At 42.5% G+C, this 17,956-nt stretch overlaps 1 protein-coding gene across 3 annotated transcripts; it reads left to right on the top strand.

Moving 5' to 3' along the window:
• Positions 1 to 6,598: 6,598 nt before the first annotated feature.
• On the top strand, positions 6,599 to 16,585 carry CBY2 (chibby family member 2). Of its 3 annotated transcripts, XM_049778802.1 has the most exons (3): positions 6,599 to 6,677; positions 7,338 to 7,417; positions 15,365 to 16,585. In XM_049778802.1, exons 1-3 carry the CDS (start codon positions 6,599 to 6,601, stop codon positions 16,583 to 16,585), a joined length of 1,380 nt encoding a protein of 459 aa, XP_049634759.1. The 3 variants fall into 3 exon arrangements, with proteins under 3 accessions (XP_049634759.1, XP_049634760.1, XP_049634761.1); XM_049778803.1 differs by lacking the exon at positions 7,338 to 7,417 and having other exon boundaries at positions 6,599 to 6,673; XM_049778804.1 differs by lacking the exons at positions 6,599 to 6,677; positions 7,338 to 7,417 and adding an exon at positions 9,440 to 9,487.
• Positions 16,586 to 17,956: the final 1,371 nt, after the last annotated feature.

The following is a 17,956-nucleotide window of genomic DNA, read 5'->3' as shown; positions in this document are numbered from 1 at the left end:
TTTTCATTCCTTGCAATCCCATCCTGATCTGCATGCTTAGCACCTTGCTCAGAGTTGATGCCCAAGTGTTATTAATGATGATTTCACTTTACCAAAGTTTTATTTTGCTATATTTTATGGGTACACCCAGCAGTGCTCAGGTATTAGTCTTGGCTCTGTGCTCAGGTATCACTCCTGTAGGGGTTTAGGAGAACAATGTGGTCCTGGGGATCAACCTGAGGCTTGATATGCGAAGCTGATAGTCTAGCACTTTGAGCTTTCTCGTGGCCTAAAAACTACTGTCTGAATCAATCTATTTGTTACTTTACAGAGATCACATGTCATTTGATAAGCGTTTTGTTATCATTAAGGAAAGTTAATGTATATTTAATTGAAGGGATTACACACTTAACTAATTGATGATTTCAAAATTTGTTGAAATTGAAATGTACAGAATCGCATAAATCACAATTAGAGTTACGCTAATCAACAAAGTCTTCTATCTGGCCTATGTTGGCCAGAGTGCACTGAAGGCTGCCATATCTTCATCTGGCAGCACCCACTCCAGGGCTCCTGCTTGCAATAACAGCCTTTATGCAACTCAGCTGCCACACACCACCTCCTCTCCTTTTGACTTTTTTCAAGGTGTTTCAGAGATAGCTCAATGAGCAAGTGTGCTTTGTCTGTAAGCACGTAGGAGGTCCAGGTGCAATCCCAGCACCATATGGCCCCTGAGCACTGCTACTACTAGTTCTCTACTGGGGGCTCAATGATCTCTGAGTACTGAATCAAGAATAGGCCCTAAATATCACCACAGTAAAAAAAAAAATGAAAACAAAACAAAATAAAAGAGTTTCTTAGAGGATATTCTCCATGGGGAGGGAGGGAGGGAGGGAGAGGGAGAGGGAGAGGGAGAGGGAGAGGGAGAGGGAGAAGGAAAGGGAGAGGGAGAGGGAGAGGGAGAGGGAGAAAGAAAGGGAGAGGGAGAGGGAGAAGGAGAGGGAGAGGGAGAAGGAGAGGGAGAGGGAGAGGGAAAGGGAGAGGGAGAGGGAGAGGGACAGGGAGAAGGAAAGGGAGAGGGAGAGGGAGAGGGAGAAGGAAAGGGAGAGGGAGAAGGAAAGGGAGAGGGAGAGGGAGAAGGAAAGGGAGAGGGAGAGGAAGAAGGAAAGGGAGAGGGAGAGGAAGAAGGAAAGGGAGAGGGAGAGGAAGAAGGAAAGGGAGAGGGAGAGGGAGAAGGAAAGGGAGAGGGAGAAGGAGAGGAAGAGGGAGAGGGAGAGGGAGAAAGAAAGGGAGAGGGAGAGGGAAAGGTAGAAGGAGAGGAAGAGGGAGAGGGAGAAAGAAAGGGAGAGGGAGAGGGAGAAGGAAAGGGAGAGGGAGAGGGAGAAGTTGGGAGAGGGAGAAGGAGAGGGAGAGGGAGAAGGAAAGGGAGAGGGAGAAGGAGAGGGAGAAGGAAAGGGATAGGGAGAGGGAGAAGGAAAGGGAGAGGGAGAGGGAGAAGGAGAGGGAGAAGGAAAGGGAGAAGGAAAGGGATAGGGAGAGGGAGAAGGAAAGGGAGAGGGAGAGGGAGGAGGAGAGGGAGAAGGAAAGGGAGAGGGAGAGGGAGAAGGAGAGGGTGTGGGAGTATGAATGGGAGAGGGAGAGGGAGTGGGAGAAGGAGAGGAAGAAGGAAAGGGAGAGGGAGAGGGAGAGGGAGAAGGAGAGGGAGAGGGAGAGGGAAAAGGAAAGGGAGAGGGAGAGGGAGAAAGAAAGGGAGAGGGAGAAGGAGAGGGAGAGGGAGAGGGAGAAGGAGAGAGAGGGAGAGGGAGAGGGAGAAGGAAAGGGAGAGGGAGAGGGAGAAGGAAAGGGAGAGGAAGAGGGAGAGGGAGAAGGAAAGGGAGAGTGAGAGGGAGAAGTTGGGAGAGGGAGAAGGAAAGGGAGAGGGAGAAGGAAAGGGAGAGGGAGAGGGAGAAGGAGAGGGAGAGGGAGAAGGAGAGGGAGAAGGAAAGGGAGAGGGAGATGGAGAGGGAGAAGGTAAGGGAGAGGGAGAGAAAGAGAGAGGGAGAGAGAGAGGGAGAGAATATTTGCTCCAGAAACAGGTAGGAGAGGGTGAGTGGAAGGGAAGAGGACATCAGGGAGGGTGAGAGGGAAACTATTAATGTTGGTGGCAGGAAATAAGCACTGATGAAGGTTGTTATACATTGTATTTTTGTAACTCAATCATGAACAACTTTATCTGTAGAAAAAAATAAAGCTAGTATGAAAATCCTGAGTGCTGAGCCAGGAGCAGTCCCTGAGCATTGCTGGGTGTGGCCCCCCAAAAGCCAATAAAATAAGATTTTGTTTTCACAAAGAAAAGAAAAGGAGTGTTGGTGATATAAAATAGAGGGGTAACTCACTTGCCTTGCACTTGGCTAACCTTGGTTCAAGCTCTGCCATAGCATATGGTTCCATGAGCATCAACAGGAATTATCCTTGAGCACAGAGCAGGAGGAATTCTTGAAGACTTCCCAGTGTGACCTGAAAAACCCAATATATGCATGTGTGTGTGTGTGTGTGTGTGTGTGTGTGTGTGTGTGTGTGTGTGTGTGTGTGTGTGTGTATTTGGAAAGTTCAGTACATGGTAGGAATTTTAGAGGCTCCTGGATGCTTTTTGTCATGGGTAAAGATTGTCCTCAGTTCTCAAGTCCTCCAAGTTGCAAAATTAGTTATAGGTCTTGCTCTTATACATAGTCTCATCTCTTACTTTTCTTGAAAAATTGTCTTTTCTCAAGGACAATTCACTATCTAGTTGTCTCTGGAAATTTCCATTTGTCTTTGGAAATAGGGAATATTAATGGCCCCATTTCCAGCCCATTTTACTTTTCTTGGTTCCCACAAATGTGAGTGATTTTTCTATCAGGAACAATTAGTTCCCTTCAATACCTGCCATTCCATTTTTCTACTTCCTTCCCTTCCAGGGTTCCCCAACAGTTGAGCTTTATTTGTTACCTAATAGACCTTTCAGAATCTAGCCTCCTGAACATCCTGGCTACTTCCTCCGCTAGCTTCCTGAGGAGCAAGAGCGTCTGAGAAAAGTGTATGGTGGCTGCTTCTCTAGTTTCATAATTGAACTGCACTGTACTCTTAAGCAGCAGAAATAATAAACGTGTCCACTCAGGTGCTGCAAGCAGGAGAAGACAGACATCACTGTAATTTACTGCACTCACTCAGCTTCCCATTTCTGTCTCCATAAATTAAAGGAAGGTGAAAGCATATCCTTTCTGCCCACTCTGACATTGGCTCAGGGGTTGTAGTGTCTGGGATGGTCTGGAGGGGAAAGGGCATGTGTTCTTCCTTACTCTGCAGCAAACCTTCTGTTTATTGAAGCTTTCCCTGTGATTCATCATAAGACAGAAAGCCTGGGTGGGTGGCTCAGATGCTTGCTTGCTTGCCTTTTCCTTTGTCTTGGCTTTACCTGTCTGTTTAGATTAGAAACCCATGAGGCATGTCTACCTCCGTGTTCTGTGTAGCAGCACCCACCAATTGTAGATGCTCATGGAACGTGGATGATTGATGATAGTATTAATCTGAGTAATTGCAGGCACGTTGGGTGCTGTCTCAAGGCAAATTTTTAGCACTGCTTTGGATGCCTGTGTCCTGCACAGAAAAAGCAACCCAGATCTTTGGAGGAACCGAGGTCCCCATCAGATATGAGGTGCCCATCAGATCTTGGAGCACAATTGATGGCCCAATTCAAGATGTTCCTCCTTTTAAAAAGAAGCAGCAAGTTAGTCAAGCAAATGGCCTCTCACATCAGCTTTTGTATCAAGCCTTGGCTTTTGTAATGGGGCAACTCCTGGGGAGTACTCGGATTACTCCCCTATGTTCAAGTTAATTCTGCAGGTGCCAGGAATTGAACCCAAGGAACGTGCATGCACTTCAGCCCATAGTCATCTCCCCAACCCTGTCTTAAACAGTAGCACAGGGTGTAGGCCTATGTCAAAAGGATCAAGAGAGTTTTATATGAGGACCCCTATTTATTGAGAATCTACTTTCCTTTTTTTTTTTTTCTTTTGATTTTTGGGTCATGCCCAGCAGCGCTCAGGGATTACTCCTGGCTCTCTGCTCAGAAATCGTCCCCAGCAGGCTTGGGGGGTCATACGAGATGTCGGGATTTGAACCAACGTCCTTCTGCATGCAAGGCCAATGCTTTACCGCTGTGCTATCTCTACGGCCCCCTACTTTCCAATTAGATAGGACCCTTCTACTTTGGAAATGAGGAGACTGATGTTCTGAGAGGTGGAGGGACTCTCCCAAGTCACATTGGGTTTCAACATTTGCCTTTTTTCAATCTGTGGACCCTGTTCCTCTGCTCCCTACACCCACATGTGAAATGGTTATGTGAAATTAGAACTCTCTAGGTATTCAGAGGCAGCTTTGAGGAGCAAATGATAGAACAGAATTGAGGTTAGAGGACGAAGCTGCTTCTTTTTTTCAGGAGGAGCCTAGATACCAGCATGGTGATCTGGAAAGTTTCTAGTTATGATGCAGTGAAAAAAATACATATATATATATATATACACACATATATATATACATGCATATATATATATATGCTCTTGGCTTCCATTTTTATCAAGGGGCTCTTTAAGCCCTGGGAATGTGTTTGTCATTCATCAGAAACTCCTTTGGAACACTGGTAAGTTAGTAGGGGTATATGGAGGATTTCTGCTTGTCTTACATTTGGTTCCCACAGCATCATGTATTAGAGGGATGGGACTTCCACTCGTCTAGTCTAAGGACTTCCCCCTCTTTCTGGAAAGTAAAAAGAAGTGGGCTGAGATGTCCAGTCACTAGTGGCCAGTAATATAATACAGTATGAGTATTGGGAAAGTGGGCAAGACCAGAGCCAGCAGGGTCCAGAGAGTATTTCTGACTCTTGCAGTTTGGGGTGGGGTCATATGCAGAATTGAGAATCAAATGAGAATGGGGGTGGAAGGGTTCAGCAGCATTTAAGTCAAATACCTTATCTGCTGTATAATCTCTCTGCCCTATAATCCTGGTATTTGATGAAACCTTTATGAAAATACTGAAATGTGAAGGCCGTAGAGCCTCTAGGGTAGAACTCAGGAGGCAGTACATAAAGGGGAAGAGTGTTCTTTAAACCAAAGGAGGCTTCCTTATCCACAAAGCCTTGCCTAAATAATGGCTTTCTGAGTCGTGTCTTTGGAATAAAACTAAAATTGTAAATCAAGAGTTATTTTTTTGGGGGGGGGGGTTGGGGGGTCATACCCGGCAGTGCCCAGGGGTTACTCCTGGCTCCATGCTCAGAAAATGCTCCTGGCAGGCTCGGGGGACCATATGGGATGTCGAGATTCAAACTACCATCCTTCTGCGTCTAAGGCAAATGCCTTAACGCTGGGGTATCTCTCCGGCCCCAAGAGTCATTTTTTTGACTGTGGTACATACACACAATGGAATACTGTTCAGCTTTCAGAAAAAAAAAAGTCATGAAAGGTTCCTGTACATGGGTGGACAAGGAAACTATTATGCTGAGTGAAATAAGTCAGAGGGAGATAGATAGACACAGAATAGTCTCACTTATCTAGGAACTTAAAAAAACAAAGACTGGGGCCAGAGTGGTGGCACAGGCTATAGGGCATTTCCCTTGCATGCGCTAACCTAAGGCGGATCATGGGTTCGATCCCCTGGCGTCCCATATGGTCCCCCAAACCAGGGGCGATTTTTGAGCACATAGCCAGATGTAACCCCTGAGTGTCACTGGGTGTGACCCAAAGACAAAAAAAAAGAAAAAAGAAAAAGATAATATGCAAATAATACCCAGAGACAATAGAGATGAGGTTTGGAAGGACCAGCCTATGATATGAAGCTTACCACAAAGATTGGTGAGTGTAGCTAGAGAAATAACTAAACCAACAACTATTAATGACAATAGTAGTGAGTGAGAAAAATAGAATGCCTGTCTCAAAGACAGGCAGGGGGTGGGGAAGGAGGGAGAGGGGGACAAAGGTTTCATTGGTAAAAGGGGGTGTACTATTTATAACAAAAACCCAACTACAAACATGTTTTTAACCATGATGCTTAAATAAATATATATTTTTAAAAGTAATTTTTGAGATCTGTAAGTTATTTTGGCAAATACAAAATCTGGGAGGGGTTTATGGGAATCCAATGGATTGGGTTGGTCAGAAGTCCTGTTGTCTAGGCTGATTGGATCTGATGTGGGGTAGCCTTGTATTACTTGTACTTGTAGTACTTGTAGTATTCTATATAGAATAGAGTGGAAGGACAGTAAACAATTTGGAATCAGATGATGAAGGGCATGTTAGAAATCCCCTTAAACTTCGTCTACTTATTTGACTGTAAATAGTTCAATGTGGGCTTCTTTCCTGACCACTCATAGAAGATAGACTTGTGGAGGGAAAGACAATGATTCAGGCTGGACTGCCAGTGGGAGTCTGCATAGCTGCAGGGATGACCAAATGGGGCTAGGATTTGGACTATTATGTGTCACTCTGACTCATAAGTCATGAGGATACAATAAGCTGAGCTTTTTCTTTCAGTCAGATGCCTCCCTTTTACCTGTGAAGCTCATATAGGGACCATGCATGAGATCTGAAATCTAGTCTATGGTTTTGTGATGTCACCACTGGAATGTTCTGAGTGCTTGGGTGACCAAAATCTGCACAGAGCTTACACCTGGCACGTTATACTGGTATGTTTTTGTGACTTGAGACAGAAATTATAATCTTAGGAAACAAAGGTTGTATTGGTACCTGCTTCAAAGATGTTTTGGGATTTTGTTTGTTTGTTTGTTTGTTTTTTTGGTTTTTGGGTCACACCCGGCAGCGCTCAGGGGTCACTCCTGGCTCCATGCTCAGAAATCACTCCTGGCAAGCTCAGGGGACCACATGGGATGCTGGGATTAGAACCACCGTCCTTCTGCATCTAAGGCAAACTCCTTACCGCTGTGCTATCTCTCTGGCCCCTCAAAGATGTTTTTATACCAATTATCCTACACATTTAAATTTTTGTTAAGAGATTTTGGCTGAAAATTTTGGCTGAAAATTCAAAATTAAGATGTCAGCAAGGGGATTTCTTTTGAGAATTCTGTTTATGAGTGATTGTCTTCCCACTGTAACTTAACCTTGTCCTCTTTCTTTGCAACTTTGTCTTCATAAAATTAAAAAATACAAAAAAAAGATTGATAAAACATTACATCAGATATCATTTGCATATTTTTAGGCTCAGGTTTTTATAATACACATAATTGGCAAGAAGGGTTAAGTAAGTAGGTCAGTTTCTGTTTTTTATGGATGAGCAAGAGAAATCCTGAGCATGAGCTGGGCAGTAGAAATCTTGTTTTCTCTTTTTCACAGTACACAGGTCAAATTTTACAATACAGAGAGATACCAAATCTGAAAACCTAGAATTTTTCATCAATATGATTCTACCTAAGGTAGGGATAATTACAGAGAAATGCAACCAATGAGTTTTAGCTAGAATATTTTCTACCCCACTTTCAAACTCTAGCCAAATCAAAGGATTTTTGGGGGGTTCTAGTTGAGGGTCACATGCCAGCCAACTCTGTGCCTTTAGAGAGGCCACTTAAGTGACCTGGTAAAAATGTCTTGTTCCAACACTTGAAGTCACAATAACACTCCAAAAATAAGTCATTTTTTTTCAAATTAGATAATATTGGTTCTTGTTATTATGCAACCAGTCTAGGTTAGGTAATTAGTGGGTCGGAGAGAGAACTAAAGATGGTATTGTCATGAAAGGTCAATGTCAGACTTCATAAATAAAACAAGTACAAGTGCTGGAAAGACAGTACAGAGAGTAAAGTGCTTCACTTGCTCATAGCCAAATTGGTTCCATCTCTAGTACCACATTTGGACCCCTGAGCAGCATTGTCAAGAGTGATCCCTGAGCACAGAACAAGGAGAAAGCTTTGAACATAGTAAAGTATGGCCCAACTTACCCCTCAAAAAGAAAGTCTAAGGATTAGGAGTACATATTAAAATCATATTTGGAAGCAACAGAGGATGAAGTCCTTCTATATACCAAAGATAGAGTACAGTGCTGGTAGGCAGAGGGATTTTGAGTGGAGACCAATGAATGGATAAAACTTAAAATAATTATCCATGACGAAGCAGAAGTCTTTCATACACCACAAAAGCACTGAAGGGAGAGTAAATGATCATGCAAGGAGTCTATAGTTAATCCCATGACAGTATACTTCAAGGGTGGAGAAACCCTGTATCTTCTAGGCCAAGGGAATTCCCTCTATAATGTCCCCAATAGTTACTGTGCCTATGCGGGGGAGGGGGAGTACAAAATAATTATTTTATCCACTTATATATTTATTTATTTTGGGGGGGGTTTTCGGGCCACACCTGTTTGATGCTCAGGGGCTACTCCTGGATAAGTGCTCAGAAATTGCCCCTGGCTTGGGGGGACCATATGAGACGCCAGGGGATCGAACCACGGTCCTTCCTTGGCTAGCACTTGCAAGGCAGACACCTTACCTCTAGCGCCACCTCGCCGGCCCCATATATTTATTATTCTTTTTTTTTGACTTCTTTATTTTGGTGTAGATATTGAAGTTGATGTCTCCAATTTTATTTTATTTTATTTTATCTTTCTTTTTCTTTTTGCATTCTGGCATGGTTTGTTTTCAGGACTGAGACTATTGTGTGGTGCTTGTCTTTATTGCTGTAGTGCTTACTGGATATTTTATTTGATATTTCTTTCTGTATTGTTGCAGTGTTTCAATTACCTTTTTCCTGTCCTCTCTCAAACTGAGGTTGAAAGCCTCTAGAAGGACTCTGCCCATTTTAAGCTTATTTGATTTTTTACCACATTCTATTGCTTTTCTTTCCTTCAAGCAAAACCACCTAACTCGAACTATCTAGCTCCGCCTCTCAAATAGAGGGGGAAACAAAGGAGGGTACCAGGACCAAACAGATATATGATCACTAGTAGTAAGCTAGACATAGACTCTTACTCTAGCAGCCTGAGGGTGAGGGTGGGGAATATGGGTTGCAGGAAGGGAATGGGGGTGGAGGGAGGACAAATTTGGTGATGGGAATTCCCTTGATTCAATGTTAATATGTACCTAAAATACTACTGTGAAAGATATTAAGACCATATGATCAAAATAAAAATAAAAATAAAAAAAATAATTGTTCTGGATGCCACACTGATAGTGCATGGAGAGTCAGATGTTGCCAGGGATCCAATCTGGAACATTACACATGCAATCACACACATCACTTCTTGAGTCCATACCTGACCCTAGAATGGAAGAGTCGCGTCATCTGATGACAACAGACTAGAGATTCTCAGATCTCCTATTACATAGCTGTTTCCTTGGCGAGGTTCACTTGATTGGATTGTTTCTAGTGCTGCTATGTCATAAAAGGGGAGGGGAGCCTTGCTTCTCCAGAGTCACTTAAGGCCTTGTTAGAAGACCATGGCAATGCAACCAGAGGGGCTGAAATGTAGGGTGGAGGTATCTAACACAGAGGTAACTATATCTAAAATTTCTTTCAAGGATGTCTAGAAATAGGATGAATTGGCAACATGGCCATTCTATTGATAAATGAACACACAAATATTACATAAAGTCACCTTGTTCTTAAGAATTTAAGAAGAACAAAATTAGAAAGAAAACCATTAGCATTCTTTCTATACATAGAATAGTTTTCACCATTTTGGCAATTATTTTTAGCAGGAGGGAAAATAATAGGACCAAATACCACTGGGTATTTGTTTTCTTGTTAACCTTAGAGCCATAATGAAGACCTCTTTTTTTGTTCCTGCTCAGGAAGCTTTGTGAGAAAATTTTCTAATGTCCCCTTGATTATCAGTATGATTTGCCTACAGAGTTCCTGTAGCTATAGGAATCTTACTTTGGGTCAGAATCTTTCCACATAAAATATACATGGAGTTGTACTTCCTATACTCTCCTTGGTATGGGTGTCAACCTAGCACTTGCCCAATTCACATGGATCATTTTTCTCATTGCTAACAACCAAGTAGAGGGTGGTACGTGGGAATGGGTAGAAATATGAATAGGATTTGATATGGTGATCATGTGATAGATTAGAAAGACTTCCATGTACTCCTGGAACATGCTTGCCCAACTCCCAGAACAAAACCTGATGGTGAAAAAGAAGTCACAGATCTGGATGGGGTTTTAGAAGGCTAAGCTTTACTCTGGGTATCTACTTCCCATATGACAGGACCTGGTACTGCCCATGAGGTTCTGGAGGACATGGAATGAATGGATACCTGCCACCTGGCTACATGTGCCAACATAAGTGGAAGAGGTAAACTGGGTGCTTCTGTCGTTCCAGCACAAGTCAAAGTTTCAAAATTTTACCAGGCAGCTTTAGGCTGGTGTTTGAGGAGGGAAAATTGTTGTCTCTGAGTTTAGATGATCAGAATAAGGACTGAGAGAGTGACAGAGGCATTTGCTGGATCTCACCAGTGAAATGGTTCATGGCTGGTGGAAGAGATTTGATTTGGTTTAAAGGGGTGGAAGAAATAATGACTGAATGACTTGATTTATTGGCTCTGGGCTCGTGCACATGTAGGGTGGAGATAAGAAGTACAGGATTGAGAAAGAGAATCTCAGAAACCTTACCCTACTAGTACAGCTGGAGTTAAGAGATGTGAATTCAGATAACTGCTGATCATTTGTGCTATATAACCTCATGGATTAAGGGCATAGATTAGGTATGTACTTTACTTTTTAGAAGTGTCTCCTCCACCTCCTACTCCACTTCCTTTACCTCCTATTCCACCACCACCTCCTTTTTGTTTTCTTTCTAGGGCCTCACTCCTTTGACCTCATCATAATAGCTCAACCCTGAGCTCCTTGCCATTATCAGTCACATGCTGGGTCATTCTGGGACTGAGGCCATCTGATTATACAAGGGAATTTCTGCATCAGCTCTTGTGTCTAGAAAGTGCCTCTGGCCTCCTCAATCCCAATATTGCCTAGGCACTTCTCAATGACAGGCACATGTCTCCAGTTCACTCACTATTTATTATCACCTCAAGGTCTTTTCAGTTCTTATTGATTTTCAGTTTTTCGTCCTCCCATTAAATATATGTGCTCTCTGATCTATTTTCCTCCAGTGCATTAACTTGCAAGCTATCAAAGTTCTATCCTTCTCACTCCTGGCCTCTTTTATAATACTGATTTGATTCTCATGGGCATTCACATTTGCCCAGTGAGTTATTTGTGAGTCTCATGAAGGTGTTTCTTGCTAAATTATTAATGAGAGACCGATACCACATCAGAATAAAATTGCTGAGTACCAATTACCAGTTATCAGTACCCTTTGTTCATTCCACTCCATGGCCTTTTTGCAATTTTGTTTGTGTGAACTTCTTTGTTGTTGTTTTGGGTTACACCTGGCAGTGCTCAGGGGTTATTTGTGGCTCTGAACTCAGAATCATTCCTGGCAAGCTTAAGGGACCATGTGGCATATGGGGATCAAACACAGGTCAGCCACATACAAGGCAACTGCCCTACCAGCTGTGCTTTGCTCTGGCTTCTAAACTTATTCTTTATAGGCTACAGAATTTGTGATTGTACAGAATTTCTACCAATTTGAATAACTGTTAGGATTTGGAAAGATTCTATGTTGACTAGTTAAAACTACCACATATGATGACAAGTTCATCATTTTAGCCAATAACATTATAATTTTATCAAAATCTCTTCATGGCCTATGGATAGAGTCTATGTGTTACAATTAATTAAAACCAATATTGATTTTATCTTGGTAATAAGGAATGGAGTTTAATTTGAAATTATGCTGAAATTACAATCTTGTAATCTTGTCTGAAAAATAGTAGCGTCACTGGTTCTCTTTCAAGTTCTTAATTTCACTACATAAGCCTGAAAAATAATTTTTTCTGCCACATGCTGCATGCTCATAATTTTCAATAATTTTGACAGAATAGGTTTAAAAAATAAATTTGGCAACCAGCTTGAATCTCTACTTGAAATGCTTAATTAGAACATTTCTCCTTGTCTGCAGTAGCCATATTCACCCATAAGTGAAGAGTTCAGTGCATGCCAGTTAAATCTCACTAGCTGTTGCAGACCCTTTAGATTGGAGGTGAGGTCACCTACCAGAGAAACTCCTTGAGAGACTTACATTCCTTAGTATCATCCTCTAATATAGGCTCTGGCCTCAAACATAGGTTAAGGTGACCTGGGATTTGTACCTTAACTTTTTACTTAGTTCTAATGCTCAGATTTTGGAAAGCCCTTTGTAAAAAAAAAAATTCATTTGACAACTGTTAAAGACTTTAGGCTGCAAATGTTGAAATTTTACAAGTAAAACTGATCATGTGTTGGGCCTTCTAGGATTGCTTGTCTACCACTTTTTTGGACTTTTACAATAATCTTGGGAAGTAGTCATAGCCATTAAATTTAGGTAATTTCACAAGGCATGTATATAAATTTACAAAGACAGTTGGAGGAGCTGAAAGAGCATGCAAAACTGACACAATAGGGGGCGGTTGTGCCATACCCAACAATTTCAGGGATGGCTCAGGGTACAATATGGGATACCAGGGATTGAACCCAAGTGGCCTTGTGTAAGGTAAGCACTCTACCTACTATACTATTGCTTCAACCCCTTCTTTTTTGTTTTTAAGGAAAAGCTTGGTGATAGAGTCTCACATTTTGTTTTGTCTCAATGGTTTCTGAAATTCAATATTATTTTGGCATTTCTAAATTCCTGATAAATTTAGTCATTTTTTTTTAAATCTTCCTTTTAAAATAGAGAAGGTGCTGCTTTACTTTTAGTCTTACTTTCATGTCATTTCTTGGATTTTGGTTTTGATAAATGTTGATTTTTCTAATTCTCATTAATATTAGTATATGGTAATCAATTACTATTTGCATGTGAAGTGCTAGGAATTTTACCTAGGGTCTCATATGCAAGGCATGCATTTTTCTACTAGCGATATTCTTGGCTAGAGGACTACTAACAGTTTAAAAATAGATTAAATTTTTTAAAGAAATAGCTATGAAGCAATGCTCGAGAGTTGATGCTAAGTGGAAGTCCTACAAGTATTTCAGTGCAACATTAGAGAGGACCTCTCAAGATTCTTCTCTCCTTAATGATCTTGACTAATCTTGCCAGAAATATGGAATCAAGGGACCTTAAGCTTTCAAAGATATAGACTGGACTAGCCACAGAGAGATTCATTCATTCTGATCACAGCTTTAGCCACAAAAGCCAAAGCACTTTTCCACTTGAGAAATATGAAAACCATGGAGGCTAGATTTATTAAAAGTAAATAAGGTCCTGATTATAGAATGTCCTCACACTCTTGCTATCCGGAAGATTAAGCACATCTTTACAAAGTTAATGGCATGAGCTTATTGCAAAGTTAATGACACAGAATTGTGCTTCTATTTATTTAGCTCTTTGAGTCTTAAAGAATTTAGCCAACTTAACATACTGTGCAAATTACATCTCTCTATATATACACATATATACAGTAAAGGTAACTTGACCTGTTTTCAGTCTTTTCTAGCTATAAAATTGTGAAATAACACACCAAATGAGGAATTGCTATTTGGAGAGCACTACAGTAAACTTGGATGAGATGTGTATTTAAAAGTAGTTACCATGACCCTATTTTTATTTAAATTAATTGCTGCAATTATTGCCTCTTCTCCAGGATGCATTTGTTCCTGCTCACCACTTTTTGAATATATCTCTGAATTTCTCCATTAGTAAAGAATTCAAAAGATCCACTTCTCTTGATAACAATGCTTCACATTTCCATGGCACTTGGCAGCTTTGAGAACCCCTTTACATTTTTGATCTCATTCAGCCCTCACAACAGGCTAGTGAAGGAACAGGGGACCTGTTAGAATTTCCATTTTGTAGACAATATTCATTTCACTTCCAGCGTTGGAAGCTGCCTTTAACATTGTGGTCTGATTCACCTAAATTGACAAGACTGAACTGTGTCTTTTACTTTCTGATGTTTTGAAAAAAAAATCTGTGACTCATAGAGGGCAAGCATGTTCCTCAGTTTTACACCCCTCCATCAGGGACCAAATAGGAAATAGAACACTTTGTGTTCCCGAACACTTTGTGATTCCTGAAATCCTCTGTTATTCTTTCACCCAGTATTGTTAATCCTATATAAAATCTTCACCTAGATAAACTGCACCTTATACCTGACTTGTAGCAGTCCTGCTGACCTGTAGCCACTTACCAAGGGAGCTGATTAGAAATGTTGATGTCCGGTCCATATCCCTGACTCAATGTCTGTTGAGAAAAAGACTAAAAAACATACATATAAGTCTAACTCAGATGATTCTCTTGTTTTCTCACACTTGAACATATGAGAACTGCCAGCTTATTGGATTTAAGCACTATGGATTGATCCTTAATGTTGTGGGTAGTGGCCTAGGGGGATGTCCCTGGTCACATCACACATTCTTTATAAATATTTTAGTATCCTTTGCTACTTCCATAACCAGCATTGAGCTTTGCTTCTCAGTGATGTCTTCTTTTCTATGATGGGGCCCTTCCTTTCCCAAATAATCAGCCAGATAATCCTCTGATTTGATGACTGCTGGTTATAGTTTACTCTAAATTCCATGCCCTTTAACATCCATGATCTGTAGATAGTAGCTTCTCATTATTCACAGATGTCGTTATTTGTGAATTTTCCTACACACTAAAATTCGTTAGCCTAAAATCAATACTTGTGGCATTTATTCAATGGAATCTTTGAGTTGCACAATGCAAGCATTCCTAGAGGAGGAGACTTCTTATTTGGGTTCTTGAACTATAAGATAAAAACCATTTTTTATAGTTTACTTAGTACCTGCTTCCCCCCTGCATTTTCTCATGTTTTGCTGTTTTAAAGCCCTAAGTATTGCAAACAAGTCTGTCTAGTGCGACTAAGCCCAAGAAAGTAGTTAAAAGGTTGAGAGAGAATTTATTGATCATGTGATTAATAAGTTCTGTTCAGATATAGTTATAGTACCACCAACCAAAACTTGCACATGAATGCTTAAACAGAACCTACTAAGAAGGCACAAATCATCACACAAATAGAAGGCTGTACTTGGAGGTTCTATGAGTATATGACTAAAGGTTTTGTTTTTATCCGGTGTTCAATGATTCAGTATTCATTAAATCAGCGTTCATTGGGACTTTTTAGAATGGAACTGCTGAAAACAAAGAGGAGAAACTGTATTTGTGGTGTCACCAAGTGGCCAAGTCCAGATGGAAGTGGCCCCTGTGTTATACCAGACCATTAGGTTGGCTTATTGTGGAGAATCCTGGGCAGGCCTTACATGTGTCAGCAGCTTCACTAACTCACAGCTTCCTGTTCTTCCTTGCAGAGGGGCACAGCCGAACCTTTTCTGAGGCTCCACAACTTGTACCCTACCCCACGCTGTTCCCGGCAGACTGCCCTGCCCAGGCCGAGCCGCCGGGGGGTGAGTCAACATTCTTACCCATTGAACCGCTTTTCCTCCATGCCTTTGGACCCCATGGAACGACCCACCTCCCAGGCTGACCTGGAGCTAGATTACAACCCTCCCCGGGTGCAACTCAGCGATGAGATGTTCGTCTTCCATGATGGGCGCTGGGTGAATGAGAACTGCCGCCTGCAGTCCCCCTACTTTTCGCCAACCACCTCCTTCCACCACAAGCTGCAGCAGAAGAGACTGGCCAAGGAGATCCTGCTGCAAGAGGAGAACAAGACCCTGCGTGAGGAGAACAAGGCCCTGCGAGAGGAGAACAAGACTCTCCGCAAGGAGAATAAGATCTTGCATGTCTTCTGGGAGGAGCACAAGACCAGCGGCCTGAGCAGGCAGGAGAGCAGAGTATCCTCCCCAAGGCTGCACAAGGACAACACAGCCAGTGAGGTGGCGAAGAAAGACAATGCAGGCATGCAGGCCCACCGCAGCAGTCAGGACAACAGCACCCTGGAGCTGCTCAGGGAGGAGAACCGGGCCCTGCAGCAGCTGCTGGAGCAGAGGAAGGCCTACTGGGTGCAGGCCGAGGAGAAGCTGGTGCCAGCTGAGGAACACAAGGAGTTCTCGGGCCATGAGGAGTCACACGGCCCCAGCTTGCCTGATCAAGGCCCTGGGCACACTTCCCCATTTGAGGAGCCCAAGGGAGCCTCCAGCCCACAGGAAGACTCCAAGACCCTCTATGCCCTGAGAGAGATGGTCAACAATCTGTCAGGGTCTTCAGCTGAGGAGGAGGAGGTGAAGTGCCAGAGCATGCAGGATAGCAGCCAGTCACTGAAGCTGCTGAGAGAGATGAACCAGGCCTTGCAGGCGCTGCGTGAGGAGAACCAGAACCTGCAGATTCTCCGTGAGGAGAACAGATTGCTGCAGGAGGAGAACCGGGCCCTGCATGTGCTCCGCGAGGAACACCGGCTCTTTCAGGAGGAGAACAAGGCCCTGTGGGAGAACAATAAGCTGAAACTGCAGCAGAAGCTGGTCATCGACACGGTGACTGAGGTCACCGCCCGCATGGAGATGCTCATTGAGGAGCTCTATGCTTTCATGCCAGCCAAGAACAAGGACCCCAAGAAACCTAGCAGGGTCTGAGACCTCCAAGGCATCAGACTTGGGGCCCGGAAACACTCAGTTGAAGAAAATCTTCAGCCTGCCTTCCTCTATCCACCAGATATTGCCTGTTGAAGAGCAGAATTTTTGGTCTTCCTCAAGTAGCGTTGTAATAAAGACACAAGAAGGCTGGGGCCCATCCACAGTGCCTGCTCTGTCTGTTTTTATGTGGGGGAGAGAGGAGGGTGGTTGTGGTGGGGAGGTCATGTTCAGGGTTTTCTCTTTGCTCTGTGCTCGGGAGTCAATCCTGGTGGTGCTCAGGGAAATCAGAGGCATTGCTAGGGATCTAACAGGAGTGGTTACCTGCAAGGCAAATGACTATTTCTCCAGTCTTGATTTCTTTTTCTCTCCTTTCTTTATACAGCAACTTTAGGGCCATAAACAAAATGGAGCAGAAAGCGGAGTTCCTATACACCCCTGCATCCACTTCTTATATCTTCCCCCACCATGCCATTCCCCATAGGAACTGTACCTTTGTCAGCAATTCATGTCCCTACACTAATATGGTCATATCACCCGAAGTCTCTGGTTTGTTCTTGGAGTTATACATTGTATATTCAATAACTTAGACGAATGTATAAGAACATGCATCCACCATTATTCTACAAAGTATTTTCTCTGCCCTAAAATCCCTTTGTGTGTTGCTCTTCATTTCACCCACCCCAGTTCGTGCCAATCAGATTTTTTTAACTGTCTATAATTCTGTTTTTCTAAAGAGGTTTCTAGTTGGAATCAGATAGTAGGGAGCTGTTTTCAGATTCTTTTCTTTCTTTTGATAGACCTTTAAGTATCCTCCACAACATTTCATAAATTAATCATTCCTTTTTTTTTTTTTTTTTTTTTTGGTTTGGGCCATACCAGCAGAATTCAGGAGTTACTTCTCAGGGATTACTTTGTGCTTTGGTCATTCCTATCAGTAATCAAGGATCATAAGAGATGCCAAAGGGAGTGAACCAGGGTTGGTCATATACAAGGCAAACACCCTACCAGCTATGCTATTGCTTCGGCCCCTCAATTCTTTTTAGTATTAATTGGATGTGTATAGTTGTTTACCCATATCCTACTGAAGTACATTTTGGCTCCTTCCACAATTTGGCAAGTTGGAACTGCTTTCCTCTCTCCTTCACCTTAGTTTCTTCCTTACCTCAACCTTCACTGCTGTCTGTCTTTCCTTTTTTCCTAATTTCTTTTTTTCCATAACAACATATATAAGTATATATACTTACACATACACATATGTAATTACTTTATTTAAACACCATTGTTACAAAATTGTTCATGGTTGAGTTTCAGTCATAGAATGTACACCACTCATGGGGCCGGAGAGGTGGCGCTAGAGGTAAGGTGTCTGCC

The sequence above is a fragment of the Suncus etruscus genome, chromosome 8 (genome assembly GCF_024139225.1).
Source record: "Suncus etruscus isolate mSunEtr1 chromosome 8, mSunEtr1.pri.cur, whole genome shotgun sequence".
In the NCBI taxonomy this organism is placed as follows: domain Eukaryota; kingdom Metazoa; phylum Chordata; class Mammalia; order Eulipotyphla; family Soricidae; genus Suncus; species Suncus etruscus.
This window is presented reverse-complemented; position numbering and strand designations above follow the sequence as displayed.

Bases quoted from the DNA above. Each gene is read 5' to 3' on its own strand.
- CBY2 (XM_049778802.1), top strand. From the start codon at position 6,599: ATGTCACCACTGGAATGTTCTGAGTGCTTGGGTGACCAAAATCTGCAC. The intron at 6,678-7,337 runs GTTTTTGTGACT...TCTTTTTCACAG, and splicing joins CTGGCACGTTATACTGGTAT to TACACAGGTCAAATTTTACA. The intron at 7,418-15,364 runs GTAGGGATAATT...TCTTCCTTGCAG, and splicing joins TCAATATGATTCTACCTAAG to AGGGGCACAGCCGAACCTTT.